General features: G+C 41.2%; 1 protein-coding gene across 6 annotated transcripts in view; it reads right to left on the bottom strand.

The window, feature by feature from the left end:
• LOC139750214 (adenylate cyclase type 1-like) overlaps positions 1-23,072 on the bottom strand; it is an 836,862-nt gene that overhangs the window by 103,694 nt on the left and 710,096 nt on the right. For 4 of the 6 annotated variants that reach the window (XM_071664687.1, XM_071664693.1, XM_071664689.1 and 1 more), the window contains one exon: positions 931-1,056. The exons of the other annotated variants lie outside the window; for them this stretch is intronic. In XM_071664687.1, coding sequence (XP_071520788.1) covers positions 931-1,056 — 126 coding nt within the window. The remainder of the gene's footprint in view (positions 1-930; positions 1,057-23,072) is intronic. 6 annotated transcript variants of the gene reach the window in all.

Here is a 23,072-nt window from a genome sequence, read left to right as displayed (position 1 = left end):
GGGAAAGTAAACAATAATCTGGTCAAAATCAAAATTGAATGAAGTCAATGAACTGTGGAATGTACAGAAATATATGTTCTGTATATACCTGACCCCAAGTGGGAAAATGTTACAGTAGCTTGGTCTTCTCACTTCAGAATGCAGTGATGGTGCTAATAATGAGTAAAATGAGTTACAAAGACTAGAAGAAAATCCTTATTCTGTCAACAAATAGAAAAAGAAAGGATGAGATAATAATCATGTACACATTTATAAATCTCAACAAAATGAACAAAGACCAGTTCTTTGAATTCAGACTGACTCCATATTAAAAAGGATAAAATTTTCGTTTTTCACATTATGGAAGAAACATAACAAAGGGATGTAAAGAAATGATTCTTCAGTGACAGAGTGATGTACTTATGAAACAAGATAAGCAAAGGTGAAATTAATGGAGAAAGCATCATGTAATTCACAAGTCTGTATGAAAGTTGCACAAGGTACGGAGATGGAGCCCCATGAACATAAAGCTCCCTTCCCAAGTGCATTAATAAGTTATCATTAAAAGTAAATAGGTAATCACACATAAACATACACATATACTTATGTGTACATACACACATATATGCATGCACATACGAATGGACAATGGCCCATTCACTCATTCCTTTTCTTTCTTCCTTTATACTGAAATAAATAAACAAGCAAATCTGCATAAAACAAACAGAGTAATTCTAATATGCTTTGGACTGCAAACCCTGATTGATAGCAAAGGAAAAAATCTCAAATTCTTTGGTTTACTTGTAAATCAAGATCACAAAAATTCATGACAACATCGCATCATAGTAGATAATTAAATAAAGGTTTGCATTAAGTAACTAAAGCAACTAACTGTCCTACCACATTGACATGAGGATGGTTGCAAGCATGCACAGTGCGGTAACATCTTACCATTGTGGGTGTGGTAGTGGCGGTGGTGTGAGCGTAAGGAGGAGTGGGGGGGATGTAGAGTCCCGCCACACCGCCCAACCACACAATACGCTGGCCACATAGGCCAACCACACCCATGATCCGGGGCTAGTAGGGGACATGCCAGGGGGGTGGGGGGATTACTCAGGGATAAGGGTGATGGGGAATCATGTATAATAACTAATGGGACCAAGTTGTGGCCCAGTAAGATTAGAGCTAGGCAAAGAAAGATAGAGCTAATAGTAAGTTATGATGGGACTGGGCTAACTTGTTCTGGTTATGTTTAAGAGCTAAATGATATGGGTACATTAGATAAGGGCTGTCTAAACCTGATTCATTAAATATTTTCATGTATAGCACCAATATATATTTATAAGTAGACAAGTTTGACAATATGCATCTAATGCTAAATCTAGACCAGTTTCTCTTTATACTTCAGTCTAAACAGTCCAGAAAAATGGGTTGGACATATGCATCAAATGCATGGTAAAAATTGTAAGCTAGCTCCTAAAATTTCCTAACTACATCTAAAAATGCTAATCACTATCCTATACATACTGATCTATTGGAAAGAAGCACAAACAAGCAGGCTTAGTGGCTGACTACAAACTTCCTGATACTACTGTCTTACCTCACCAGTCATGCACATACTATATGTCCCTCTGCTACAGAAGGTGGAATATCAAAACATCTCATGACACTGGCCAATATACGTTTAGAAACATCTGAATAATTTGTATATATATATATATACATATATATATATATATATATATATATATATATTTCTTTCTTTTAAACTATTCGCCATTTCCCGCGTTAGCGAGGTAGCATTAGGAACAGAGGACTGGGCCTTTTTTGGAATATCCTCACCTGGCCCCCTCGGTTCCTTCTTTTGGAAAATTAAAAAGAAAATGAGAGGGGAGGATTTCCAGCCCCCCGCTCCTTCCCCTTTTAGTCGCCTTCTACGATACGCAGGGAATACGTGGGAAGTATTCTTAATCCCCTATCCCCAGGAATAATATATATATTTTTATATATATATATATATATATATATATATATATATATATATATATATATATATATATATATATCATATATATATATATATATATATATATATATATATATATATATATATATATATATATATATATTTTTTTTTTTTTCTTTCTTTTCTTTTAAACTATTCGCCATTTCCCGCGTTAGCGAGGTAGCGTTAAGAACAGAGGACTGGGCCTTTTTTGGAATATCCTCACTTGGCCCCCTCTATTCCTTCTTTTGGAAAATTAAAAAAAAAAAAAAGAGAGGGGAGGATTTCCAGCCCCCAGCTCCCTCCCCTTTTAGTCGCCTTCTATGACACGCAGGGAACACGTGGGAAGTATTCTTAATCCCCTATCCCCAGGGATTATACATATATATATATATATTTTTTTTTGCTTTGTCGCTGTCTCCCGCGTTTGCGAGGTAGCGCAAGGAAACAGATGAAAGAAATGGCCCAACCCACCCCCATACACATGTATATACATATGTCCACACACGCAAATATGCACACCTACACAGCTTTCCATGGTTTACCCCAGACACTTCACATGCCCTGATTCAATCCACTGACAGCACGTCAACCCCGGTATACCACATCGATCCAATTCACTCTATTCCTTGCCCTCCTTCCACCCTCCTGCATGTTCAGGCCCCGATCACACAAAATCTTTTTCACTCCATCTTTCCACCTCCAATTTGGTCTCCCACTTCTCCTTGTTCCCTCCACCTCCGACACATATATCCTCTTGGTCAATCTTTCCTCACTCATTCTCTCCATGTGCCCAAACCATTTCAAAACACCCTCTTCTGCTCTCTCAACCACGCTCTTTTTATTTCCACACATCTCTCTTACCCTTATGTTACTTACTCGATCAAACCACCTCACACCACACATTGTCCTCAAACATCTCATTTCTAGCACATCCATCCTCCTGCGCACAACTCTATCCATAGCCCACGCCTCGCAACCATACAACATTGTTGGAACCACTATTCCTTCAAACATACCCATTTTTGCTTTCCGAGATAATGTTCTCGACTTCCACACATTCTTCAAGGCTCCCAGGATTTTCGCCCCCTCCCCCACCCTATGATCCACTTCCACTTCCATGGTTCCATCCGCTGCCAGATCCACTCCCAGATATCTAAAACACTTTACTTCCTCCAGTTTTTCTCCATTCAAACTTACCTCCCAATTGACTTGACCCTCAACCCTACTGTACCTAATAACCTTGCTCTTATTCACATTTACTCTTAACTCTCTTCTTTCACACACTTTACTAAACTCAGTCACCAGCTTCTGCAGTTTCTCACATGAATCAGCCACCAGCGCTGTATCATCAGCGAACAACAACTGACTCACTTCCCAAGCTCTCTCATCCCCAACAGACTTCATACTTGCCCCTCTTTCCAAAACTCTTGCATTCACCTCCCTAACAACCCCATCCATAAACAAATTAAACAACCATGGAGACATCACACACCCCTGCCGCAAACCTACATTCACTGAGAACCAATCACTTTCCTCTCTTCCCACACGTACACATGCCTTACATCCTCGATAAAAACTTTTCACTGCTTCTAACAACTTGCCTCCCACACCATATATTCTTAATACCTTCCACAGAGCATCTCTATCAACTCTATCATATGCCTTCTCCAGATCCATAAATGCTACATACAGATCCATTTGCTTTTTTAAGTATTTCTCACATACATTCTTCAAAGTAAAGACCTGATCCACACATCCTCTACCACTTCTGAAACCACACTGCTCTTCCCCAATCTGATGCTCTGTACATGCCTTCACCCTCTCAATCAATACCCTCCCATATAATTTACCAGGAATACTCAACAAACTTATACCTCTGTAATTTGAGCACTCACTCTTATCCCCTTTGCCATTGTACAATGGCACTATGCACGCATTCCGCCAATCCTCAGGCACCTCACCATGAGTCATACATACATTAAATAACCTTACCAACCAGTCAATAATACAGTCACCCCCTTTTTTAATAAATTCCACTGCAATACCATCCAAACCTGCTGCCTTGCCGCCTTTCATTTTCAGCAAAGCTTTTACTACCTCTTCTCTGTTTACCAAATCATTTTCCCTAACCCTCTCACTTTGCACACCACCTCGACCAAAACACCCTATATCTGCCACTCTATCATCAAACACATTCAACAAACCTTCAAAATACTCACTCCATCTCCTTCTCACATCACCACTACTTGTTATCACCTCCCCATTTGCGCCCTTCATTGAAGTTCCCATTTCCTCCCTTGTCTTACGCACTTTATTTACCTCCTTCCAGAACATCTTTTTATTCTTCCTAAAATTTAATGATACTCTCTCACCCCAACTCTCATTTGCCCTCTTTTTCACCTCTTGCACCTTTCTCTTGACCTCCTGTCTCTTTCTTTTATACATCTCCCACTCAATTGCATTTTTTCCCTGCAAAAATCGTCCAAATGCCTCTCTCTTCTCTTTCACTAATAATCTTACTTCTTCATCCCACCACTCACTACCCCCTTTCTAATCAACCCACCTCCCACTCTTCTCATGCCACAAGCATCTTTTGCGCAATCCATCACTGATTCCCTAAATACATCCCATTCCTCCCCCACTCCCCTTACTTCCATTGTTCTCACCTTTCTCCATATATATATATATATATATATATATATATATATATATATATATATATATATATAGTAGTGGTGATATGAGAAGGAGATGGAGTGAGTATTTTGAAGGTTTGTTGAATGTGTTTGATGATAGAGTGGCAGATATAGGGTGTTTTGGTCGAGGTGGTGTGCAAAGTGAGAGGGTTAGGGAAAATGATTTGGTAAACAGAGAAGAGGTAGTGAAAGCTTTGCGGAAGATGAAAGCCGGCAAGGCAGCAGGTTTGGATGGTATTGCAGTGGAATTTATTAAAAAAGGGGGTGACTGTATTGTTGACTGGTTGGTAAGGTTATTTAATGTATGTATGACTCATGGTGAGGTGCCTGAGGATTGGCGGAATGCGTGCATAGTGCGATTGTACACAGGCAAAGGGGATAAGAGTGAGTGCTCAAATTACAGAGGTATAAGTTTGTTGAGTATTCCTGGTAAATTATATGGGAGAGTATTGATTGAGAGGGTGAAGGCATGTACAGAGCATCAGATTGGGGAAGAGCAGTGTGGTTTCAGAAGTGGTAGAGGATGTGTGGATCAGGTGTTTGCTTTGAAGAATGTATGTGAGAAATACTTAGAAAAGCAAATGGATTTGTATGTAGCATTTATGGATCTGGAGAAGGCATATGATAGAGTTGATAGAGATGCTCTGTGGAAGGTATTAAGAATATATGGTGTGGGAGGCAAGTTGTTAGAAGCAGTGAAAAGTTTTTATCGAGGATGTAAGGCATGTGTACGTGTAGGAAGAGAGGAAAGTGATTGGTTCTCAGTGAACGTAGGTTTGCGGCAGGGGTGTGTGATGTCTCCATGGTTGTTTAATTTGTTTATGGATGGGGTTGTTAGGGAGGTGAATGCAAGAGTTTTGGAAAGAGGGGCAAGTATGAAGTCTGTTGGGGATGAGAGAGCTTGGGAAGTGAGTCAGTTGTTGTTCGCTGATGATACAGCGCTGATTGCTGATTCATGTGAGAAACTGCAGAAGCTGGTGACTGAGTTTGGAAAAGTGTGTGGAAGAAGAAAGTTAAGAGTAAATGTGAATAAGAGCAAGGTTATTAGGTACAGTAGGGTTGAGGGTCAAGTCAATTGGGAGGTGAGTTTGAATGGAGAAAAACTGGAGGAAGTGAAGTGTTTTAGATATCTGGGAGTGGATCTGGCAGCGGATGGAACCATGGAAGCGGAAGTGGATCATAGGGTGGGGGAGGGGGCGAAAATCCTGGGGGCCTTGAAGAATGTGTGGAAGTCGAGAACATTATCTCGGAAAGCAAAAATGGGTATGTTTGAAGGAATAGTGGTTCCAACAATGTTGTATGGTTGCGAGGCGTGGGCTATGGATAGAGTTGTGCGCAGGAGGATGGATGTGCTGGAAATGAGATGTTTGAGGACAATGTGTGGTGTGAGGTGGTTTGATCGAGTGAGTAACGTAAGGGTAAGAGAGATGTGTGGAAATAAAAAGAGCGTGGTTGAGAGAGCAGAAGAGGGTGTTTTGAAGTGGTTTGGGCACATGGAGAGGATGAGTGAGGAAAGATTGACCAAGAGGATATATGTGTCGGAGGTGGAGGGAACAAGGAGAAGAGGGAGACCAAATTGGAGGTGGAAAGATGGAGTGAAAAAGATTTTGTGTGATCGGGGCCTGAACATGCAGGAGGGTGAAAGGAGGGCAAGGAATAGAATGAATTGGAGCGATGTGGTATACCGGGGTTGACGTGCTGTCAGTGGATTGAAGCAGGGCATGTGAAGCGTCTGGGGTAAACCATGGAAAGCTGTGTAGGTATGTATATTTGCGTGTGTGGACGTATGTATATACATGTGTATGGGGGGGGTTGGGCCATTTCTTTCGTCTGTTTCCTTGCGCTACCTCGCAAACGCGGGAGACAGCGACAAAGTATGAAAAAAAAAAAAATATATATATATATATATATATATATATATATATATATATATATATATATATATATATATATATATATATATATTTTTTTTTTTTCAGTCTCCCGCATTTGCGAGGTAGCGCAAGGAAACAGACGAAAGAAATGGCCCAACCCACCCCCATACACATGTATATACATACGTCCACACACGCAAATATACATACCTACACAGGTATATATATATATATATATATATATATATATATATATATATATATATATATATATATATATATTTTTTTTTCTTTTTTCATGTTATTTGCCATTTCCCACATTAATGAGGTAGCGTTAAGAACAGAGGACTGAGCCTTTGAGGGAATATCCTCACTTGGCCCCCTTCTCTGTTCCTTCTTTTTGAAAATTAAAAGCAAGAGGGGAGGATTTCCAGCCCCCTCTCCCTCTCCTTTTAGTCACCTTCTACAAAAAGCAGGGAATATGTGGTAAGTATTCTTTCTCCCCTAGCCCTAGGGAGATATATATATATATGTGAGAAACTGCAGAAGCTGGAGACTGAGTTTGGAAAAGTGTGTGAAAGATGAACGTTAAGAGTAAATGTGAATAAGAGCAAGGTTATTAGGTACAGTAGGGTTGAGGGTCAAGTCAATTGGGAGGTAAGTTTGAATGGAGAAAAACTGGAGGAAGTAAAGTGTTTTAGATATCTGGGGGTGGAATTGGCAGCAGATGGAACCATGGAAGTGGAAGTGAATCATAGGGTGGGGGAGGGGGCGAAAATCCTGGGAGCCTTGAAGAATGCGTGGAAGTCGAGAACATTTTCTCGGAAAGCAAAAATGGGTATGTTTGAAGGAATAGTGGTTCCAACAATGTTGTATGGTTGCAAGGCGTGGGCTATGGATAGAGTTGTGCGCAGGAGGATGGATGTGCTAGAAATGAGATGTTTGAGGACAATGTGTGGTGTGAGGTGGTTTGATCGAGTAAGTAACGTACGGGTAAGAGAGATGTGAGGAAATAAAAAGAGCGTGGTTGAGAGAGCAGAAGAGGGTGTTTTGAAATGGTTTGGGCACATGGAGAGAATGAGTGAGGAAAGATTGACCAAGAGGATATATGTGTCGGAGGTGGAGGGAACGAGAAGTGGGAGACCAAATTGGAGGTGGAAAGATGGAGTGAAAAAGATTTTGTGTGATCGGGGCCTGAACATGCAGGAGGGTGAAAGGAGGGCAAGGAATAGAGTGAATTGGAGCGATGTGGTATACAGGGGTTGACGTGCTGTCAGTGGATTGAATCAAGGCATGTGAAGCATCTGGGGTAAACCATGGAAAGCTGTGTAGGTATGTATATTTGCGTGTGTGGACGTATGTACATGTGTATGGGGGGGGGGGGGGGGCCATTTCTTTCGTCTGTTTCCTTGCGCTTTTGTGTGATCGGGGCCTGAACATGCAGGAGGGTGAAAGGAGGGCAAGGAACAGAGTGAATTGGATCGATGTGGTATACCGGGGTTGACGTGCTGTCAGTGGATTGAATCAAGGCATGTGAAGCGTCTGGGGTAAACCATGGAAAGCTGTGTAGGTATGTATATTTGCGTGTGTGGACGTATGTATATACATGTGTATGGGGGTGGGTTGGGCCATTTCTTTCGTCTGCTTCCTTGCGCTACCTCGCAAACACGGGAGACAGCGACAAAGCAAAAAAAAAAATATATATATATATATATATATATATATATATAGATATCTGGGAGTGGATCTGTCCGCGGATGGAACCATGGAAGCGGAAGTGGATCATAGGGTGGGGGAGGGGGCGAAAATATTGGGAGCCTTGAAAAATGTGTGGAAGTCGAGAACATTATCTCGGAAAGCAAAAATGGGTATGTTTGAAGGAATAGTGGTTCCAACAATGTTGTATGGTTGCGAGGCGTGGGCTATGGATAGAGTTGTGCGCAGGAGGATGGATGTGCTGGAAATGAGATGTTTGAGGACAATGTGTGGTGTGAGGTGGTTTGATCGAGTTTGTGTGATCGGGGCCTGAACATGCAGGAGGGTGAAAGGAGGGCAAGGATAGAGTGATTGAGCGATGTGGTATACAGGGGTTGACGTGCTGTCAGTGGATGAATCAAGCATGTGAAGCATCTGGGGTAAACCATGGAAGTGTGTAGGTATTATATTTGCGTGTGTGGACGTATGTACATGTGTATGGGGGGGGGGGGGCCATTTCTTTCGTCTGTTTCCTTGCGCTTTGTGTGATCGGGGCCTAACATGCAGGAGGGTGAAAGGAGGCAAGGACAGAGTGAATTGGTCGATGTGGTATACCGGGGTTGACGTGCTGTCGTGGATGAATAAGGCATGTGAAGGTGGGGTAAACCATGGAAAGCTGTGTAGTATGTATATTTGCGTGTGTGGACGTATGTATTACATGTGTATGGGTGGTTGGGCCATTCTTTCGTTGCTTCTTGCGCACTCGCAAACACGGAGACAGCGACAAAGCAAAAAAAAAAATATATATATAATATATTATATATATATATATAGATATCTGGGAGTGGATCTGTCCGCGGATGAACCAGGGAAGGGAGTGGAAATAGGGTGGGAGGGCGAAAATTTGGGACTGAAAAATGTGTGGAAGTCAGAGAGATTATCTGGATGAGAAAGAAAAGATGGGTGAATGGAGGTGGAGAGGAAGAGTGGTTAAAGATGTTGTATGGTTGCGAGGCTGGCAGGATAGAGTGTGGAGGAGATGTTGTGAAATGTGATGTATTGACATGTGTGGTGTAGGTGTGATTAGAAGAAGGGAGAAGATGTGGGAAAATGAAGAGCGTGTTATGAGATGCGGGGGTGATGTGGGTTTTGGCCCTGGGATGGGGGGGTTGCGAGATTCTGGTCTGAAGGAGAAGGAAGGAGCTGATAAGGGGGAAAAGAGGATCAAGATAAAAAGGAAGAAAGAAAAAAAATAAGTTGATATAGTTATGTATATATATACATGTTGACGTTTTGTCTATATAACAATGTAGTATGTTTGGTATAATATGGAAAGTTGAGTTATGTATATTTGCGGAGTTTCTATGTATTCTTGCGTCATAGGAAAGGGGAGGGAGCTGGATTCTTCGTCTTTTATTATTCCAAAAGAAGGAAAGAAAAGGGACAAAGTAGAAAAAATATACATAAAGTCATTATAATTTATAATGCTACTCACTATAGGATAATTGGAATATATAGTATTATAAATATAAGTATATATTACTATTATATATGATATTAGTATGTATATTAGTGAATATTGATGCGTGTATGAATACTATAATGTGTATGAGGTGTGGTGGTGGAAATCTCCCTCTCGTCTTTCTAATTTTCAAGATAGGACAGAAGGCAATGAGATGACTCAAAGGCTAGTCCTCTGTTTATGCTACCACTAAGGCGGAAATGGCGAAGTATAAAAAAAGATAATACATTGAAATGTTTAGTAGTAATTGTGAGTGGACGTGTATGTTATACATTGATTGGTGGGTTGGGCATTCTTCATCGTTTCTTGTGTCTCACTGATGGGAGACAACAGAGTATGATATAAGAAATTGTCAATGTTCGTGCATAATGACAGCTAGAGACTGAGTGTGAACAAATGTGGTCTTTGTTGTCTTTTCCTAGCACTGCCTCGAGCATGTAGGGGGATGGGGGTGCCATTTCATGTATGGTCGGGTGGCGGCGGGAATGGATGAAGGCAGCAAGTATGAATATGAACTTGTATATATATGTATATGTATGTATATGTTGAAATGTATAGGTATGTATATGTGCGTGTGTGGGCATGTATATGTGGGTGGGTTGGGCCATTCTTTCGTCTGTTTCCTTGCGCTACCTTGCAAACGCGGGAGACCGACAAAGCAAAAAAAAAAATATATATATATATATATATATATATATATATATATATATATATATATATATATATATATATATTATCCCTGGGGATAGGGGAGAAAGAATACTTCCCACGTATTCCCTGCGTGTCGTAGGAGGCGACTAAAAGGGAAGAGAGCGGGGGGCTGGAAATCCTCCCCTCTCATTTTTTTTTTAATTTTCCAAAAGAAGGAGCAGAGAAGGGGGCCAGGTGAGGATATTCCCTCAAAGGCCCAGTCCTCTGTTCTTAACGCTACCTCGCTAATGCGGGAAATGGTGAATAGTATGAAAGAGAGAAAAATATATATATATATATATATATATATATATATATATATATATATATATATATATATATGTATATATATATATACATATATTTTTTTTTTTTTTTTTTTTTATACTTTGTCGCTGTCTCCCGCGTTTGCGAGGTAGCGCAAGGAAACAGACGAAAGAAATGGCCCAACCCCCCCCCCCATACACATGTACATACGTCCACACACGCAAATATACATACCTACACAGCTTTCCATGGTTTACCCCAGACGCTTCACATGCCTTGATTCAATCCACTGACAGCACGTCAACCCCTGTATACCACATCGCTCCAATTCACTCTATTCCTTGCCCTCCTTTCACCCTCCTGCATGTTCAGGCCCCGATCACACAAAATCTTTTTCACTCCATCTTTCCACCTCCAATTTGGTCTTCCTCTTCTCCTCGTTCCCTCCACCTCCGACACATATATCCTCTTGGTCAATCTTTCTCCACTCATTCTCTCCATGTGCCCAAACCATTTCAAAACACCCTCTTCTGCTTTCTCAACCACGCTCTTTTTATTTCCACACATCTCTCTTACCCTTACGTTACTTACTCGATCAAACCACCTCACACCACACATTGTCCTCAAACATCTCATTTCCAGCACATCCATCCTCCTGCGCACAACTCTATCCATAGCCCACGCCTCGCAACCATACAACATTGTTGGAACCACTATTCCTTCAAACATACCCATTTTTGCTTTCCGAGATAATGTTCTCATGCTTGTGGCATGAGAAGAGTGGGAGGTGGGCTGTTTAGAAAGGGTAGTGAGTGGTGGGATGAAGAAGTAAGAGTATTAGTGAAAGAGAAGAGAGAGGCATTTGGACGATTTTTGCAGGGAAAAAATGCAATTGAGTGGGAGAAGTATAAAAGAAAGAGACAGGAGGTCAAGAGAAAGGTGCAAGAGGTGAAAAAAAGGGCAAATGAGAGTTGGGGTGAGAGACTATCAGTAAATTTTAGGGAGAATAAAAAGATGTTCTGGAAGGAGGTAAATAGGGTGCGTAAGACAAGGGAGCAAATGGGAACTTCAGTGAAGGGCGTAAATGGGGAGGTGATAACAAGTAGCGGTGATGTGAGAAGGAGATGGAATGAGTATTTTGAAGGTTTGTTGAATGTGTCTGATGACAGAGTGGCAGATATAGGGTGTTTTGGTCGAGGTGGTGTGCAAAGTGAGAGGGTTAGGGAAAATGATTTGGTAAACAGAGAAGAGGTAGTAAAAGCTTTGCGGAAGATGAAAGCCGGCAAGGCAGCAGGTTTGGATGGTATTGCAGTGGAATTTATTAAGAAAGGGGGTGACTGTATTGTTGACTGGTTGGTAAGGTTATTTAATGTATGTATGACTCATGGTGAGGTGCCTGAGGATTGGCGGAATGCGTGCATAGTGCCATTGTACAAAGGCAAAGGGGATAAGAGTGAGTGCTCAAATTACAGAGGTATAAGTTTGTTGAGTATTCCTGGTAAATTATATGGGAGGGTATTGATTGAGAGGGTGAAGGCATGTACAGAGCATCAGATTGGGGAAGAGCAGTGCGGTTTCAGAAGTGGTAGAGGATGTGTATATATATATATATATATATATATATATATATATATATATATATATATATATATATATATATAGGGGATAAAAGTGAGTGCTCAAATTACAGAGGTATAAGTTTGTTGAGTATGTATTCCTGGGAAACCACATGGGAGGGCTCTGATTGAAAGGGTGAAGGCATGCACAGAGCATCAGATTGGGGAAGAGCAGTGCAGCTCCAGAAGTGGTAGAGGACATGTGGATCAGGTGTTTGCTTTGAAGAATGTATGTGAGAAACACCCAGAAAAGCAAATGGACCCGTATGTAGCACCTATGGATCCGGAGAATGCACATGAGACAGTTGATAGAGATGCCCTATGGAAGGTATCAAGAATACATGGTGTGGGAGTCAAGTTGTTAGAAGCAGTGAAAAGTTTTTATCAAGGATGTAAGATATGTGTACGTGTAGGAAGAGAGGAAAGTGATTGGTTCCCAGTGAATGCTGGTTTGCAGCAGGGGTGTGTGATGTTTCCATGGTTGCTCAACCTGCCTATGGATGGGGCCGCTACGGAGGTGAATGCAAGAGTCCTGGAAAGAGGGGCAAGTATGCAGTCTGCTGTGGATGAGAGCTTGGGAAGTGAGTCAGCTGTTGGTCACTGATGATACGGCGCTGGTGGCTGAATTGGGTGAGAAACTGCAGAAGCCGGTGACTGAGCCTGGTAAAGTATGTGAAAAAAGAAAGCTGAGAACAAATGTGAACAAGAGCAAGGTCATCAGGTACAGCAGGGTTGAGGGACAAGTCAACTGGGAGGTAATCCTGAATGGAGAAAGACTGGAGGAAGTGAAGTGTTTTAGGTATCTGGGAGTGGATTTGGCAGCGGATGGAACCATGGAAGAGGAAGTGAATCATAGGGTGGGTGAGGGGGCAAAAGTTCTGGGAGCGTTGAAGAATGTGTGGAAGTTGAGAACGTTATCTTGGAAAGCAAAAATGGGTATGTTTGAAGGAATAATGGTTCCAACAATATTATATGGTTGCGAGGCGTGGGCTATTGACAGAGTTGTGCGGAGGAGGGTGGATGTGCTGGAAATGAGATGACTGAGGACAATATGTTGTGTGAGGAGGTTTCAATATATACATATCTATACATACATAGACATTTGCATATAAACACATGTACATAATTCATATGTGCTGCCTTTATTCATTCCCATCGCCACCCCGCCACACATGAAATGACAGCCCCCTCCCCCTGAACACACACGAGGTAGCACTAGGGAAAGACAACAAAGGCCATGTTTGTTCACACTCAGTCTCTAACTGTCATGTATAATGCACCGAAACCACAGCTCCCTTTCCACACCCAGGCCCCACAAAACATTCTATGGTTTGCCCCTGATGCTTCACATGCAATGGTTCAATCCACTGAAAGCAAGTCGACCCTGGTATGCCACATTCCTCCAATTCACTCTATTCTTTGCACGCCTTTCACCCTCCTGCATGTCCAGGTCCCGATCACTCAAAATCTTTTTCACTCCATCCTTCCACCTCCAATTTGGTCTCCCGCTTCTCCTCGTTCCCTCCACCTCTGACACATATATCCTCTTTGTCAATCTTTCCTCACTCATTCTTTCCATGCGACCAACCCATTTCAAAACACCCTCTTCTGCTCTCTCAACCACACTCTTTTTATTACCACACATCTCTCTTACCCTTTCATTACTTACTCGATCAAACCATCTCACACCACATATTGTCCTCAAACATCTCATTTCCAACACATCCACCCTCCTCCGCACAACTCTATCTATAGCCCACGCCTTGCAACCATATAACATTGTTGGAACCACTATTCCTTCAAACATACCCATTTTTGCTTTCTGAGATAACGTTCTCGACTTCCACACATTTTTCAATACTCCCAGAACTTTCGCCCCCTCCCCCACCCTATGATTCACCTCTGCTTCCATGGTTCCATCCGCTGCCAAATCCACTCCCAGATATCGAAAACACTTTACTCCCTCCAGTTTCTCTCCATTCAAACTTACCTCCAAACTGACTTGTTCCTCAACCCTACTGTACCTAATTACCTTGCTCTTATTCACATTTACTCTTAACTTTCTTCTTTCACACACTTTAACAAACTCAGTCACCAGCTTCTGCAGTTTCTCACACGAATCAGCAACCAGTGCTGTATCATCAGCAAACAACAACTGACTCACTTCCCAAGCTCCCTCATCCACAACAGACTTCATTCTTGCCCCTCTTTCCAAAACTCTTGCATTCACCTCCCTAACAACCCCATCCATAAACAAATTAAACAACCATGGAGACATCACGCACTCCTGCCACAAACCAACATTCACTGAGAATCAGTCACTTTCCTCTCTTCCTACACGTACACATGCCTTACATCCTCGATAAAAACTTTTCACTGCTTCTAACAACTTGCCTCCCACACCATATATTCTTAGTACTTTCCACAAAACATCTCTATCAACTCTATCATATGCCTTCTCTAGATCAATAAATGCTACATACAAATCCATTTGCTTTTCTAAGTATTTCTCACAAACATTCTTCAAACAAAACACCTGATCAACACACCCTCTACCACTTCTGAAACCACACTGCTCTTCCCCAATCTGATGCTCTGTATATGTCTTCACCCTCTCAATCAATACCCTCCCATATAATTTCCCAGGAATACTCAACAAACTTATACCTCTGTAATTTGAGCACTCACTTTTATCCCCTTTGCCTTTGTACAATGGTACTATGCAAGCATTCCGCTAACCCTCAGGCACCTCAACATGAGTCATACATACATTAAATAACTTTACCAACGAGTCAACAATCACCCCCTTTTTTAATAAATTCCACTGCAATACCATCCAAACCTGCTGCCTTGCCGGCTTTCATTCTCCGCAAAGCTTTTACTACCTCTTCTCTGTTTACCAAATCATTCTCCCTAACCCTCTCACTTTGCACACCACCTCGACCAAAACACACTATATCTGCCACTCTATCATCAAACACATTCAACTAACCTTCAAAATACTCACTCCATCTTCTCACATCACCACTACTTGTTATCACCTCCCCATTAGCCCCTTCACTGATGTTCCCATTTGTTCCCTTGTCTTACGCACTTTATTTACCTCCTTCCAGAACATCTTTTTATTCTCCCTAAAATCTAATGATACTCTCTCACCCCAACTCTCATTTGCCCTCTTTTTCACCTCTTGCACCTTTCTCTTGACCTCCTGCCTCTTTCTTTTATACATCTCCCACTTATTTGCATTTTTTCCCTGCAAAAATTGTCCAAATGCCTCTCTCTTCTCTTTCACTAATATTCTTACTTCTTCATCCCACCACTCACAACCCTTTCTAATCTGCCCACCTCCCACGCTTCTCATGCCACAAGCATCTTTTGCGCAAGCCATCACTGCTTCCTTAAATACATCCCATTCCTCCCCCACTCCCCTTACCTCCTTTGTTCTCACCTTTTTCCATTCTGTACTCAGTCTCTCCTGGTACTTCCTCACACAAATCTCCTTCCCAAGCTCACTTGGGGAAGAGCAGTGTGGTTTCAGAAGTGGTAGAGGATGTGTGGATCAGGTGTTTGCTTTGAGGAATGTACACGAGAAATACTTAGAAAAGCAAATGGACTTGTATGTAGCATTTATGGAGCTGGAGAAGGCATATAATAGAGTTGATAGAGATGCTCTGTGGAAGGTATTAAGAATATATGGTGTGGAAGGCAAGTTGTTAGAAGCAGGGAAAAGTTTTTATCGAGGATGTAAGGCATGTGTGCGTGTAGGAAGAGAGGAAAGTGATTGGTTCTCAGTGAATGTAGGTTTGTGGCAGGGGTGTGTGATGTCTCCATGGTTGTTTACTTTGTTTATGGAGGGAGTTGTTAGGGAGGTGAATGCAAGAGTTTTGGAAAGAGGGGCAAGTATGCAGTCTGTTGTGGATGAGAGAGCTTGGGAGGTGAGTCAGTTGTTGTTCGCTGATGATACAGCGCTGGTGGCTGATTATGTGAGAAACTGCAGAAGCTGGTGACTGAGTTTGGTAAAGTGTGTGAAAGAAGAAAGTTGAGAGTAAATGTGAATAAGAGCAAGTTTATTAGGTACAGTAGGGTTGAGGGTCAAGTCAATTGGGAGGTAAGTTTGAATGGAGAAAAACTGGAGGAAGTGAAATGTTTTAGATATCTGGGAGTGGATTTGGCAGCGGATGGAACCATGGAAGCGGAAGTGAATCATAGGGTGGGGGAGGGGGCAAAAATTCTGGGAGCCTTGAAGAATGTGGGGAAGTCGAGAACATTATCTCGGAAAGCAAAAATGGGTATGTTTGAAGGAATAGGGGTTCCAACAATGTTGTAAGTTTGTGAGGCGTGGGCTATGGATAGAGTTGTGCGGAGGAGGATGGATGTGCTGGAAATGAGACGTTTGAGGACAATATGTGGCATGCAGCGGTTTGATCGAGTAAGTAATGTAAGAGAGATGTGAGGTAATAAAAAGAGTGTGGTTGAGTGAGCAGAAGTGGGTGTTTTGAAATGGTTTGGTCACATGGAGAGAATGAGTGAGGAGAGATTAACAAAGAGGATATATGTGTCAGAGGTGGAGAGAACGAGGAGAAGTGGGAGACCAAATTGGAGGTGGAAAGATGGAGTGAAAAAGATTTTGAGTGATCGGGGCCTGAACATGCAGGAGGGTGAAAGGCGTGCAAGGAATAGAGTGAATTGGAACGATGTGGTATACTGGGGTCGATGTGCTGTCAATGGATTGAATCAGACCATGTGAAGCGTCTGGGGTAAACCATGGAAAGTTCTGTGGGGCCTGGATGTGGAAAGAGATCTGTGGTTTTGGTGCATTATTACATGACAGCTAGAGACTGAGTGTGAACGAATGGGGCCTTTGTTGTCTTTTCCTAGAGCTACCTCGCACACATGAGGGGGGTGGGGGTTGTTATTTCACGTGTGGCGAGGTGGCGATGGGAATGAATAAAGGCAGACAGTATGAATTATGTACATGTGTATATATGTATATGTCTGTGTGTGTATATATATATGCATACGTTGAGATGTATAGGTATGTATATTTGCATGTGTGGACGTGTATGTATATACATGTGTATGTGGGTGGGTTGGGCCATTCTTTCATCTGTGTTAGCTACCTCGCTAACACGGGAGACAGTGACAAAGTAAAATAAATAAATAAATATAATGCCAAGGTAGTAACAAATGCAAATCTCACTATTCATATTTGCTTACTATTATTACAGAAAAGTGTTCTTGTGTAAAGCATCTTTGTGATTTCCTTTGCTCATGATTTCCTTCAACACTCAAAGTCATAAGCATTTCCAAGTGTCATGGAGGATATTCATAAACAGAAAATTTAATTGATATGAAGAAAATACACTAACAACTTGCATTTTTCATGTCATTACCAACACTGATGAATTCTAAATTATATTTCAGATAAGAATTTACAGCTCATTTATAGACATTTACAGGATATGAAAGTACAAACATTTCATAGCTAACCAAAATGTTTTTTCTTTCAGCTGAAACTTAAAATGGTGGTTTGATGAATTCATGATATGCTTAAAAAATCTAGGAAAGATGAAATATACTCTAAAAAGAAGAGTATTTATTGGAAAGTTAAAAAAAAAATCATACAATGTACCGAGATGTCACACATCCTTAGTCTTATTAGATGAACAATCAACAGAAAATATAGACTTAAATCAATGACATAATATGAGCATGATACCTTCAACATTCACTTAGGTTAGTCTACTTTTCGTCTATGTTAGGAAAATGCTTATGTATGTAAAAGAAATACTCACAAAGTGTCACAAATATTGCACTTAGAAAACAAGGAAATTATTACTCTCCTTCTTCCTTAGTAAGTGATATGCCATGACTGTTTAACACTAAAATCTTGGCTATCAAAACTTCTTTAGCAATTACACATATCATATCAGACCACTTAAGGCTTGACTACTGTGATCTGTAATGCCTTCAGTTTGGGGTAGCACTGATACAAAAATAAAAATTAATATTGATCAACTAACAGAAATCTGCTTAGCTGAGAATAATATAGAACATAACAGAATAGACTGAATTTAGACTGGGGTGTCTAAATGTGTGTGGATGTAACCAAGATGTGAAAAAAGGAGAGATAGGTAGTATGTTTGAGGAAAGGAACCTGGATGTTTTGGCTCTGAGTGAAACGAAGCTCAAGGGTAAAGGGGAAGAGTGGTTTGGGAATGTCTTGGGAGTAAAGTCAGGGGTTAGTGAGAGGACAAGAGCAAGGGAAGGAGTAGCACTACTCCTGAAACAGGAGTTGTGGGAGTATGTGATAGAATGTAAGAAAGTAAATTCTCGATTAATATGGGTAAAACTGAAAGTTGATGGAGAGAGATGGGTGATTATTGGTGCATATGCACCTGGGCATGAGAAGAAAGATCATGAGAGGCAAGTGTTTTGGGAGCAGCTGAATGAGTGTGTTAGTGGTTTTGATGCACGAGACCGGGTTATAGTGATGGGTGATTTGAATGCAAAGGTGAGTAATGTGGCAGTTGAGGGAATAATTGGTATACATGGGGTGTTCAGTGATGTAAATGGAAATGGTGAAGAGCTTGTAGATTTATGTGCTGAAAAAGGACTGGTGATTGGGAATACCTGGTTTAAAAAGCGAGATATACATAAGTATACGTATGTAAGTAGGAGAGATGGCCAGACAGCGTTATTGGATTAAGTGTTAATTGACAGGCGCGCGAAAGAGAGAATTTTGGATGTTAATGTGCTGAGAGGTGCAACTGGAGGGATGTCTGATCATTATCTTGTGGAGGCTAAGGTGAAGATTTGTATGGGTTTTCAGAAAAGAAGAGTGAATGTTGGGGTGAAGAGGGTGGCGAGAGTAAGTGAGCTTGGGAAGGAGACTTGTGTGAGGAAGTACCAGGAGAGACTGAGTACAGAATGGAAAAAGGTGAGAACAATGGAAGTAAGGGGAGTGGGGGAGGAATGGGATGTATTTAGGGAATCAGTGATGGATTGCGCAAAAGATGCTTGTGGCATGAGAAGAGTGGGAGGTGGGTTGATTAGAAAGGGTAGTGAGTGGTGGGATGAAGAAGTAAGATTATTAGTGAAAGAGAAGAGAGAGGCATTTGGACGATTTTTGCAGGGAAAAAATGCAATTGAGTGGGAGATGTATAAAAGAAAGAGACAGAAGGTCAAGAGAAAGGTGCAAGAGGTGAAAAAGAGGGCAAATGAGAGTTGGGGTGAGAGAGTACCATTAAATTTTAGGGAGAATAAAAAGATGTTCTGGAAGGAGGTAAATAAAGTGCGTAAGACAAGGGAGCAAATGGGAACTTCAGTGAAGGGCGCAAATGGGGAGGTGATAACAAGTATTGGTGATGTGAGAAGGAGATGGAGTGAGTATTTTGAAGGTTTGTTGAATGTGTCTGATGACAGAGTGGCAGATATAGGGTGTTTTGGTCGAGGTGGTGTGCAAAGTGAGAGGGTTAGGGAAAATGATTTGGTAAACAGAGAAGAAGTAGTAAAAGCTTTGCGGAAGATGAAAGGCGGCAAGGCAGCAGGTTTGGATGGTATTGCAGTGGAATTTATTAAAAAAGGGGGTGACTGTATTATTGACTGGTTGGTAAGGTTATTTAATGTATGTATGACTCATGGTGAGGTGCCTGAGGATTGGCGGAATGCGTGCATAGTGCCATTGTACAAAGGCAAAGGGGATAAGAGTGAGTGCTCAAATTACAGAGGTATAAGTTTGTTGAGTATTCCTGGTAAATTATATTCAAGGGTATTGATTGAGAGGGTGAAGGCATGTACAGAGCATCAGATTGGGGAAGAGCAGTGTGGTTTCAGAAGTGGTAGAGGGTGTGTAGATCAGGTGTTTGCTTTGAAGAATGTATGTGAGAAATACTTAGAAAAGCAAATGGATTTGTATGTAGCATTTATGGATCTGGAGAAGGCATATGATAGAGTTGATAGAGATGCTCTGTGGGAGGTATTAAGAATATATGGTGTTGGAGGCAAGTTGTTAGAAGCAGTGAAAAGTTTTTATCGACGATGTAAGGCATATGTACGTGTAGGAAGAGAGGAAAGTGATTGGTTCTCAGTGAATGTAGGTTTGCGGCAGGGGTGTGTGATGTCTCCATGGTTGTTTAATTTGTTTGTGGATGGGGTTGTTAGGGAGGTGAATGCAAGAGTTTTGGAAAGAGGGGCAAGTATGAAGTCTGTTGGGGATGAGAGAGCTTGGGAAGTGAGTCAGTTGTTGTTCGCTGATGATACAGCGCTGGTGGCTGATTCATGTGAGAAACTGCAGAAGCTGGTGACTGAGTTTGGTAAAGTGTGTGAAAGAAGAAAGTTAAGAGTAAATGTGAATAAGAGCAAGGTAATTAGGTACAGTAGGGTTGAGGGTCAAATCAATTGGGAGGTAAGTTTGAATGGAGAAAAACTGGAGGAAGTAAAGTGTTTTAGATATCTGGGAGTGGATCTGGCAGTGGATGGAACCATGGAAGCGGAAGTGGATCATAGGGTGGGGGAGGGGGCGAAAATCCTGGGAGCCTTGAAGAATGTGTGGAAGTCGTGAACATTATCTCGGAAAGCAAAAATGGGTATGTTTGAAGGAATAGTGGTTCCAACGATGTTGTATGGTTGCGAGGCATGGGCTATGGATAGAATTGTGCGCAGGAGGATGGATGTGCTGGAAATGAGATGTTTGAGGACAATGTGTGGTGTGAGGTGGTTTGATCGAGTAAGTAACGTAAGGGTAAGAGAGATGTGTGGAAATAAAAAGAGCGTGGTTGAGAGAGCAGAAGAGGGTGTTTTGAAATGGTTTGGGCACATGGAGAGAATGAGTGAGGAAAGATTGACCAAGAGGATATATGTGTCGGAGGTGGAGGGAACGAGGAGAAGTGGAAGACCAAATTGGAGGTGGAAAGATGGAGTGAAAAAGATTTTGTGTGATCGGGGCCTGAACATGCAGGAGGGTGAAAGGAGGGCAAGGAATAGAGTGAATTGGATCGATGTGCTATAGCGGGGTTGACGTGCTGTCAGTGGATTGAATCAGGGCATGTGAAGCGTCTGGGGTAAACCATGGAAAGCTGTGTGGGTATGTATATTTGTGTGTGTGGACGTATTTATATACATGTGTATGGGGGTGGGTTGGGCCATTTCTTTCATCTGTTTCCTTGCGCTACCTCGCAAACGCGGGAGACAGCGGGGAAAAAAAAAAAAACTGAATAAATCCAGAATGTCATTACGATCAAACTGGGACTTTCTGGTAATTCTCTTCTGAAAACAGTTATACCAGAATAACAACAGTGCAGCAAACATTATACTCAACAGTGATGTGGAACAAATATAAATCCACTACGAAAGCAAATGGTCAGATTACCATTTCCGTATGTAGTAATTGTCAACATGTCTTACGAGATCATTGTAAGTAATCATAACTGCCTGCAAACAGAACACTCCACAACTTCAAAGAAAAGAAGAGTAGGCCTCTTTCTTACCTCTCTATAGCTACTCTTGACATCAAGAACACAGTGATCTCTGATGAGTGGAACAATCCTCAAGTATGCCCTCTATCCAACTATCATTTCTTAACCATACTTTTTCCCCATTTAACCAAAGGTCATTTAGCATGTGACACTGAGACCAAAACACAGCCTCTGGGCATGTTAGTGTTATGTTTGTTTTGCCTTTGTTATGAGAGGCAACTGCAATCATCCATTTTCACATTCTAATGGCATTTTCTCTGGGATAATTCAAGCATTTCTCAAAAGTGTAATGGGCTTATTTCCTTTAGAATACAGCAAAGACAGCCAGCCAGGAACCTAACCCTATTTTTCCCATTAGCACATGTTTTCTGAACTTCATATATTCATTAATATGTAAACAATCAATATTTACTGAAAAAGATGAAAAGATGCATGTGAAGGATGCATCCTGTATCTAACATGCTATAGGTAAAACATGGCTTTCGTATGTACTTGCATAGAAGAGGGGGTGATGCTCTGGCAAAATCTTTATAATACCTGACTTTACAGAGTTCCAGCTTATCTAGTGCAATAATTTGTCTCTTAAGCCACACACTACTGATCAAAGTATAAAGTATTTGTTCATCAAATGTGCTGTTCAATAATATAAAAACCATTACATTTATCAATCTAGATCACCCAAGGATACATCATTACTACAGTATAATTTCCATTGCTCTAAAATATGTTAAATGCCCTGAGTAAGATAAAATTATCCAGAAATAAAGATATTCTGAAATCAAAAGCATTATTCATTAATAGGAAATGGTCTTTAAATCACTATATAGAGAATCCTTCATGTGAAAATGCAAAATAAGTTCTAAAGTTAAAGGTTTATACAAGACTGTTCTATCATTATGCCATTTTATGATAGTAATTAACCTGCCATTTCCTTCTCTTTCACAGCATTTCTAATCATATCCGTCCACCAAGCATTACCCTTTATATTCCTATATCTCATGAGCTTGTATTCCACTTCTAATTCTACAACCTTTAATAATCTTTCTCTGAACATTTCTATCAAGCACCTCACTCATACCTGACTGCATCCCTACATTAACTATACTTAAATATAAACTTTTTGTCATCCTCCTTTCATACTCCTCCTTACATTTTTACTAATTCATCTCGCTTGCCAACAATATTACCTCTCCATTCTTTCCAACACCATACCTACACTTCTCCCTGATCCTCATCCCTACAAGAGCTG

Source organism: Panulirus ornatus, chromosome 9 (genome assembly GCF_036320965.1).
Source record: "Panulirus ornatus isolate Po-2019 chromosome 9, ASM3632096v1, whole genome shotgun sequence".
Classification (NCBI taxonomy): Eukaryota; Metazoa; Arthropoda; class Malacostraca; order Decapoda; family Palinuridae; genus Panulirus; species Panulirus ornatus.
The sequence above is the reverse complement of the archived record's forward strand: the minus strand, read 5'-3'. Positions and strand labels throughout refer to the sequence as shown.